At 37.4% G+C, this 9,962-nt stretch overlaps 1 protein-coding gene across 2 annotated transcripts in view; it reads right to left on the reverse strand.

Annotated features, from left to right (window-relative positions):
- Nucleotides 1-9,962, reverse strand: part of NVL (nuclear VCP like) — a 340,971-nt gene that overhangs the window by 257,008 nt on the left and 74,001 nt on the right. Inside the window, exons 1-3 of one of the 2 annotated variants that reach the window (XM_053712597.1) lie at nucleotides 9,392-9,452; nucleotides 7,937-8,191; nucleotides 155-284 (exon numbers count right to left, since the gene is read on the reverse strand). In XM_053712597.1, coding sequence (XP_053568572.1) covers nucleotides 155-284; nucleotides 7,937-8,179 — 373 coding nt within the window. In that variant the 5' untranslated portion in view covers nucleotides 8,180-8,191; nucleotides 9,392-9,452. Of the gene's footprint in view, nucleotides 1-154; nucleotides 285-7,936; nucleotides 8,192-9,391; nucleotides 9,453-9,962 lie in introns of those variants that run through there. The other variant, XM_053712596.1, reaches the window with a different exon arrangement.

Here is a 9,962-nt window from a genome sequence, read left to right on the forward strand (position 1 = left end):
GGTCTGTAACATCTATAAGTATTGGATTAGAAAATAAAGGGGATACAAATCTATTAAACGGATAAGAAATTAAACCTAACAGTTACTGTAAGGAAGCAACTCGACATGTTCTGTGTGCTAAAGCCATGTATAACCAGGCACCTGGCACATTTACCTTTGTTTTTCAGCAACGCAGCTTCTATTTCTCCATCCACATCCTGTGAATCAACCTTCGTTCTTCGGCTTCTTCTCGTCTTCTGCCTTTTCTTCTTCTCACTTTCCAGGAGGGAAATATCAGAGGGTTTCTGTGTGAAACATACAACAGTTTACAAAAGCTGTTAGGGAAAAATATTCATTTGAAAAGTTGACAATCAAACATCTTTTCGTTCTCCTCCCCACTTGTAAAGTGGTGTTGTTTCAGTTATAGAAAACATAATTTATGAAAGAACTTACCTGATAAATTCATTTCTTTCATATTGGCAAGAGTCCATGAGCTAGTGACGTAAGGGATATACAATCCTACCAGGAGGGGCAAAGTTTCCCAAACCTCAAAATGCCTATAAATACACCCCTCACCACACCCAAAATTCAGTTTAACAAATAGCCAAGCAGTGGGGTGATAAAGAAAGGAGTAGAAAGCATCAACAAAAGAAATTTGGAAATAATTGTGCTTTATACAAAAAATCATAACCACCATAAAAAGGGTGGGCCTCGTGGACTCTTGCCAATATGAAAGAAATGAATTTATCAGGTAAGTTCTTACATAAATTATGTTTTCTTTCATGTAATTGGCAAGAGTCCATGAGCTAGTGACGTATGGGATAGCAATACCCATGATGTGGAACTCCACGCAAGAGTCACTAGAGAGGGAGGGATAAAAATAAAATCAGCCATTTTCCGCTGAAAAAATTAATCCACAACCCAAAAAAATAAGTTTATTCTCATAATTAAAAGAAAAAAACTTAAATCAAAAGCAGAAGAATCAAACTGAAACAGCTGCCTGAAGAACTTTTCTACCAAAAACTGCTTCTGAAGAAGCAAATACATCAAAACGGTAGAATTTATTAAATGTATGCAAAGAGGACCAAGTTGCCGCTCTGCAAATCTGATCAACTGAAGCTTCATTCTTAAAGGCCCACGAAGTGGAGACTGATCTAGTAGAATGAGCTGTAATTCTCTGAGGCGGGGCCTGACCCAACTCTAAATAAGCTTGATGAATCAAAAGTTTCAACCAAGAAGCCAAGGAGCCTTCTAACCTTTCCTAGGACCAGAAAATAAAACAAATAGACTGGAAGTCTTCCTAAAATCTTTAGTAGCTTCAACATAATATTTCAAAGCTCTTACCACATCCAAAGAATGCAAGGATCTTTCCAAAGAATTCTTAGGATTAGGACACGAGGAAGGGACAACAATTTCTCTATTAATGTTGTTAGAATTCACAACCTTAGGTAAAAATTGAAAAGAAGTCCGCAAAACTGCCTTATCCTGATGAAAAATCAGAAAAGGAGACTCACAAGAAAGAACAAATAGCTCAGAAACTCTTCTAGCAGAAGAGATAGCCAAAAGGAACAACACTTTCCAAGAAAGTAGTTTAATGTCCAAAGAATGCATAGGCTCAAATGTAGGAAAATGTAAAGCCTTCAGAACCAAATTAAGACTCCAAGGAGGAGAAATGGATTTAATGACAGGTTTAATACAAACTAAAGCCTGTACAAAACAGTGAATATCAGGAAGTATAGCAATCTTTCTGTGAAATAAAACAGAAAGAGCAGAGATTTGTCCCTTCAAGGAACTTGCAGACAAACCCTTATCCAAACCATCCTGAAGAAACTGTAAAATTCTAGGAATTCTAAAAGAATGCCAAGAGAATTTATGAGAAGAACACCATGAAATGTAAGTCTTCCAAACTCTATAATAAATCTTTCTAGAGACAGATTTACGAGCTTGTAACATAGTATTAATCACTAAGTCAGAGAAACCTCTATGACTTAGTACTAAGTGTTCAATTTCCATACCTTCAAATTTAATGATTTGAGATCCTGATGGAAAAACGGACCTTGAGACAGTAGGTCTGGCCTTAACGGAAGTGGCCAAGGCTGGCAACTGGACAGCCGAACCAGATCCGCATACCAAATCCTGTGTGGCCATGCTGGAGCCACCAGCAACACAAACGATTGTTCCATGACGATTTTGGAGATCACTCTTGGAAGGAGAACTAGAGGCGGGAAAATGTAAGCAGGATGATAACACCAAGGAAGTGTCAGCGCATCCACTGCTTCCGTCTGAGCATCCCTGGACCTGGACAGGTATCTGGGAAGTTTCTTGTTTAGATAAGAGGCCATGAGATCTATCTCTGAAAGACCCCACATCTGAACAATCTGAGAAAACACATCTGGATGGAGAGACCACTCCCCTGGATGTAAAGTCTGGCGGCTGAGATAATCCGCCTCCCAATTGTCTACACCTGGGATATGCACCGCAGAGATTAGACAGGAGCTGGATTCCTCCCAAGCAAGTATCCAAGATACTTCTTTCATAGCTTGGGGACTGCGAGTCCCACCCTGATGATTGACATAAGCCACAGTTGTGATATTGTCTGTCTGAAAACAAATGAACGGTTCTCTCTTTAACAGAGGCCAAAACTGAAGAGCTCTGAGAATTGCACGGAGTTCTAAAATATTTATTGGTAATCTCGCCTCTTGAGATTTCCAAACCCCTTGTGCTGTCAGAGATCCCAAACAGCTCCCCAACCTGAAAGACTCGCATCTGTTGTGATCACAGTCCAGGTTGGCCGAACAAAAGAAGCCCATTGAACTAAACGATGGTGATCTATCCACCATGTCAGAGAGTGTCGTTCATTGGGATTTAAGGATATTAATTGTGATAACTTTGTATAATCCCTGCACCATTGGTTCAGCATACAAAGCTGTAGAGGTCTCATGTGAAAACGAGCAAAGGGGATCGCGTCCGATGCTGCAGTCATGAGACCTAAAACTTCCATGCACATAGCCACTGAAGGGAATGACTGAGACTGAAGGTGCCGGCAGGCTGCAACCAATTTTAAACGTCTCTTGTCTGTTAGAGACAGAGTCAAGGACACTGAATCTATCTGGAAGCCTAAAAATGTGACCCTTGTCTGAGGAATCAAGAAACTTTTTGGTAAATTGATCCTCCAACCATGTTTCCGAAGAAACAACACTAGTTGATTTGTGTGAGATTCTGCAGAACGTAAAGACTGAGCTAGTACCAAGATATCTTCCAAATAAGGAAACACCGCAATACCCTGTTCTCTGATTAGAGAGTAGGGCACCTAGAACCTTTGAAAAGATTCTTGGAGCTGTTGCTAGGCCAAATGGAAGAGCAACAAATTGGTAATGCTTGTCTAGAAAAGAGAATCTCAGAAACTGATAATGTTCTGGATGAATCGGAATATGAAGGTATGCATCCTGCAAGTCTATTGTGGACATATAATGTCCTCGCTGCACAAAAGGCAGAATAGTCCTTATAGTCACCATATTGAAAGTTGGTACTCTTACATAACGATTCAAAATTTTCAGATCCAGAACTGGTCTGAATAAATTTTCCTTCTTTGGGACAATGAATAGATTTGAATAAAACCCCAAACCTTGTTCCTGAAAAGGAACTGGCATAATTACCCCTGAAGACTCCAGGTCTGAAACACACTTCAGGAAAGCCTGAGCTTTTTACTGGATTTGCTGGGATACGTGAGAAAGAAAATCTTCTCACAGAAGGTCTTATTCTGAATCCTATTCGATACCCTTGAGAGACAATGCTCTGAATCCATTGATTTTGGACAGAATTTATCCAAATATCCTTGAAAAACCTTAATCTGCCCCCTACCAGCTTAGCTGGAATGAGGGCCACACCTTCATGCAGACTTAGGGGCTGACTTTGGTTTCTTAAATGGCTTGGATTTATTCCAATTTGAGGAAGGCTTCCAATTGGAAACAGATTCCTTGGGGTAAGGATTAAGTTTTTGTTCCTTATTTTGACGAAAGGAACGAAAACGGTTAGAAGCCTTAGATTTACCCTTATGTTTTTTATCCTGAGGCAGAAAAACTCCCTTTCCCCCAGTGACAGTTGAAATGATAGAATCCAACTGAGAACCAAATAAATTATTACCTTGGAAAGAAAGAGATAGTAATCTAGATTTAGATATCATATCAGCATTCCAAGATTTAAGCCACAAAGCTCTTCTAGCTAATATAGCTAAAGACATGGATTTAACATCATTTTTGATAATATCAAAAATGGCATCACAAATAAAATGATAAGCATATTGCAGTAAGCGAATAATGCTAGATATGTCAGAACCCAATTCTTGTTGCGCTAAATTCTACAACCAGAAAGTTGATGCAGCCGCAACATCAGCCAAAGAAATGGCAGGTCTGAGAAGATGACCTGAATATAAATAGGCCTTCCTTAGATAAGATTCAAGCTTCCTATCTAAAGGATCTTTAAAGGAAGTACTATCTTCCATAGGAATAGTGGTACGTTTAGCAAGAGTAGAAATAGCCCCATCAACTTTGGGGATCTTTTCCCAAAACTCTATAGATTTTGCTGGTAAAGGATACAATTTTTTAAACATTGAAGAAGGAATAAAAGTAGTACCTGGCTTATTCCATTCCTTAGAAATCATATCAGAAATAGCCTCATGAATAGGAAAAACCCCTGGAGAAACCACAGGAGGTTTAAAAACAGCATTTAAACGTTTATTAGACTGAACATCAAGAGGAGTGGTTACCTCAATATCCAAAGTAATTAACACTTCTTTTAATAAAGAACGCATATACTCTATTTTAAATAAATAAGTCGATTTGTCAGTGTCAATGTCTGAGGAAGGATCTTCTGTATCAGATAGATCCTCATCAGAAGAGGATAAATTATTATGTTGTTGGTCATTTGAAATTTCATCAACTGAATGAGAAGTTTTAAAAGACCTTTTACATTTATTAGAAGGTGGAAATGCAGACAAAGCCTTCTGGATAGAATCAGAAACAAATTCTTTAAAATTTACAGGTATATCATGTACATTAGAAGTTGAAGGAACTGCAACTGGCAATGTACTATTACTGATGGACACACTATATGCATGTAAAAGTTTATCATGACAACTATTACAAATAACATTCGGCGAAATAATTTCCACAATCTTACAACAAATGCACAATTTCCTTATATGACAGTTTCAGGAATGGGAAAAAATGCAAATAGCATAGCCCTCTGATAGAGAAAAAGGCAAGAGGCAAACATCAATGGGATATTGAAATAATGAAAAAGTTTGGCGCCAAGTATGACGCACAACGTAACTGAAAACTTTTTTGGTGCCAAAAATAACCGGAAATGACACACTCGCGTCACTAATGATGCAACCGTGTGTAAGGCCTCGGCGTCAACTATGACGCCGGAAATGACGAAGTTGCGTCATAGACGTATTTTTCACGCCAAAACAATTCTCGCGCCAAGAATGACGCAATAAAGTTTAGCATTTGGCGCACCCGCGGGCCTAATACCGCCCGCAATTTGCAAGAAGTAGTCAATTGAAAAAAAGACTAAACCCCAGGTAAGAAAAAAAAATTCTTAAAAATTTTTATGTTCACCAAATATGAAACTGATAGTCTGCAGAAGAAAATACATGAACCTGACTCATGGCAAATATAAGTACAATACATATATTTAGAACTTTATTTAAATGCATGAAGTGCCAAACCATAGCTGAGGTGTCTTAAGGAATAAAAAACATACTTACCAAAAGACACCCATCCACATATAGCAGATAGCCAAACCAGTACTGAAACAGTTATCAGTAGAGGTAATGGTAAATTGAGAGTATATCGTCGATCTGAAAAGGGAGGTAGGAGATGAATCTCTACGACCGATAACAGAGAACCTATGAAATAGACCCCCGTTAGGGAAATCATCGTATTCAATAAGTGATACTCCCTTCACGTCCCTCTGACATTCGCTGTACTCTGAGAGGAATCGGGCTTCAACAATGCTGAGAAGCGCATATCAACGTAGAAATCTTTAGCACAAACTTACTTCACCACCTCCATAGGAGGCAAAGTTTGTAAAACTGAATTGTGGGTGTGGTGAGGGGGGTGTATTTATAGGCATTTTGAGGTTTGGGAGATTTTGCCCCTCCTGGTAGGATTGTATATCCTATACGTCACTAGCTCATGGACTCTTGCCAATTACATGAAAGAAACAAAGTGTTACAGCCAATAAGAAGACCCAATAAGCAGAAGCGGAAAAAAGAGAGCGCGTGAGCTCATGCCTCTTTTCCCTATAGAAGCTAATGAAACGGCTTCTGATTGGCTTTAAGGGAAGTAACAACATTCTATGGGTGGGGAGCAGAAGAAGGGTAAGTACATTTCAAAAGATGTTTGATAATGTAACATTTTTAATATATTTTTTTTTCCTTACGTCTTTTTACAGACGGGTATATAAAGGTCTAATTCGTTACATTTTATGGGACCGGTTTCATATTCCTTTAAAGTGAAGGTAAACTTTGATGAATGAAAACCATTTTTTAAAAATACTATTAAAAAACAGGGGCACTTTTATTCATCAAAGTTTACAAAGCAGCCGTTTTGATTAAAAACTTACCTCTCTTCTTTGCACAGCCAGAGCAGCTTCCCCCACCCGGAGATCCTCTCTTCACACATCATCAATGACTAATCCAGCTTCCTCCAATCACGGCATGGCCTCAGGCAATGACTACCCTGGGGGGAAAGCCGTGATTGGAGGAAGCAGGATTAGTCATTGATGACGTGTGAAGAGAGGATCTCCGGGTGGGGGAAGCTGCTCTGGCTGTGAAAAAAACAAAGGTAAGTTTTTAATCAAAACGGCTGCTTTCTAAACTTTGATGAATGAAAGTGCCCGTTTTTAATAGTATTTTAAAAAAACGGGCTTTCATTCATCAAAGTTAACCTTCACTTTAAGTGGACTATTAACTTTGAACTTTCACCTGACTAGTAAACTATAGTGATATTTTTCATTTATATTTTTATGTTAATTTTATGATGTAATCTACACTGAAATCTTTAAATATTAAGCCCTGGGATGCTGGAGAAGTTACTAAGCAATCACTCTCTGAATTTAATAAGAAGATTACATTATTAAACATTATTAAAGTAATGTTTTTGACCTTAGACTTGTAAGGATGATGATGAAGAGCCTCAAAACATCTCTTTAAAAAGGGACAGTAATCACCATTCTGCCGTTTTGTTTTAAAATATCAGACAAGTCTAAACATTTTTTTAACCAACTAAAATCTTGTTTACTGCATTTAAAAGCCAAACTACCCCCACCAGTTGACTTATTTAGAGGCGGCAATCTGGGTTTTATTCTGCAGACAACAAGGCTAAATCACGGTCATAATGTTAGTGAAAAGATAATTGTTTTTCAGTTAGGGACAGGTATGTTCAGAGCTGAATGATGTGAAAGGAGGGCAAAATAAATAATGAAATAATATTGCAAAGTTGTTTTATGTTGCATAACTAAACATTTTATATAAAAATCTCAAGGTGTTTACTGTCCCTTTAAGACTTGACTGATATGTTATCCTATATTAACACAACAGAAATGGCTTGTAATTGCAAGGTCCCTTTAAGACTGGGCTGACTTATGGACTAGTATAATATCATTATATAGTCTGTAGATAACACAGTTGGCCGTGGTTATATCGTTAGTATAATTTCCTTTGTTTTGCAGTTGTTACTGGCTTAAATGCCAATTAGGGAAATATATGTATCAGGTTTAGCCTTGATAAGTTAACAAGGTGATTTTCAAGTTCTGAAAAAAAACACACACAATATTTAGAGCTTAATTACATGAAATAGGGGCAAAATAAATAATGATGGTATTTTGCAAAGTTGTTACTACTACTCATAACTAAATCTTTTATACTGAAGTGTGTAGTGTGTGCCAATACCTCTTTCTGTTCATCATCTCCATCCTCACAAAGATCAATCAGAATGCTTTTCTCCATTTCTTTACTTGGGGTTTTGTCAATAAACCAACCAGCCTCTGAAGTCTTGGTATGTGCAGCAGTACCAGCTGTTGCAGATTTAAAAGGAGCTGGCGTACTGGTTTCTGGTGTCCCATTTTTAGTTGGAGTGTCCAAAGTGGAGTCTGGATTTCCCTTGCGATACAGAGACAGCAGAGAGTTGTTCATATGATTCGATGTCTAAAAGATTTAATAATAAAAAAAAATCAAGAAATATAAACGTCTAGATGGTAAATTGTATTGCAGGGGAAATGCTTCTAAAAAGAAACAAAAAAACTGAAGATCAGAAATATTTTTAAAGGTAAACAAATAAGATTTTTTCTCCTGGAATAGAAATTAACTAAATATTATTTAATGCAACACAAAATAACACATTAAAAACGTTTTACGCATTGTAACAACTGCAGTACTGAGCAGACGCAGATGGTGATTGGCATTGTCATGTGACAACTACTGATTGGTTCACCGCTCTTGTGTGACGCAGGACCAGTAGTTCTCAGCGGCTCCCTAGCGGTACCATAACTATATATTTAACCCATTTTACAGGAGTTAAACACATAGACTTAAAGGGACAGTAAGCCTTAAAAATAATGTTATAGAATTCTGCACATAGTGCAGAATTATATAACATTATATTAGCCAAACATTTATAAAACATAATTTCCCCTATTAATTTAAAAAAAAAAAAAAAACACTGTTTCACAGACCCGCTCTCTCCTCTCTGCTGAGCGGGTCTGTTATATTTACTCAGCGCATCGGGCCAGCTGTATAGTCACAGCCCGGCCCGACCGCGCCATAAGACTAAGTGCAGCTCGCTCCTGTCACAGGAGCGAGCTGCACTTAGTCTTATGGCGCGGTCGGGCCGGGCTGTGACTATACAGCTGGCCCGATGCGCTGAGTAAATATAACAGACCCGCTCAGCAGCGAGCGGGTCTGTGAAACAGCGTTTTTTTTTTTTTTTAAATTAATAGGGGAAATTATGTTTTATAAATGTTTGGCTAATATAATGTTATATAATTCTGCACTATGTGCAGAATTATATAACATTATTTTTAAAGTTTACTGACACTTTAAAGGGACACTCAGGTTTTATTGAATTTTCATGATTCAGATACAACATGTAATTTTAAACAACTTTCCAATTTACTTCCATTAAAAAAAAAAAAGTGCACAGTCTTTTATATTTACACTTTTTTGGAGTCACTAGCTCCTATTGAGCATGTGCAAGAACTCAGACTATACGTATATGCATTTGTGATTGGCTGATTGCTATCACATGGTACAGGGGGAGTGGAAATATACATAACTTTGAAATGTGTTAGAAAAGAATCTACTACTCATTTGAAATTTAGAGTAAATGCTATTGCATTGTCTTGTTACCTTGCATTTGTTGATTATGCAAATCTGCTGTGTTTACTGGTCCTTTAAATGATTGGCAGTGCTAAAATCACATACAACAAATTAGAGCATGTCATTGTTGTACTACAATGTCCCTTTAAATTGTCCCAAATAATCTGTGTCAATCCTACCAGGTTTTTAACACAACACACAAAAACCTCTCTATGTAAAATCACAAAACAGCTGATGTTGTAAAGACTGACTAGTACTTTAATGGTACCGGGCAGTGTTTGCTTAAAGGGCCACTAAACCCAAAATCTTTCTTTCATGATTCAGATAGAGAATAGAAATTTAAACAACATTACAATTTACTTCCATTATTTATTTTGCTTCATTTTTTAAATATCCTTAGTTGAAGAAAAAGCAATGCACATGGTGAGCCAATCACACGAGGCTTCTATGTGCAGCAACCAATCAGCAGCTAGTGAGCATATCTAGATATGCTTTTCATCAAAGAATATCAAGTGAATAAAACAAATTAGATAATATAAGTAAATTAGAAAGATTTTTAAAATTGCATTCTCTTTCTAAATCATAAAAGAAAAAATGTGGG

The sequence above is a fragment of the Bombina bombina genome, chromosome 4 (genome assembly GCF_027579735.1).
Source record: "Bombina bombina isolate aBomBom1 chromosome 4, aBomBom1.pri, whole genome shotgun sequence".
In the NCBI taxonomy this organism is placed as follows: domain Eukaryota; kingdom Metazoa; phylum Chordata; class Amphibia; order Anura; family Bombinatoridae; genus Bombina; species Bombina bombina.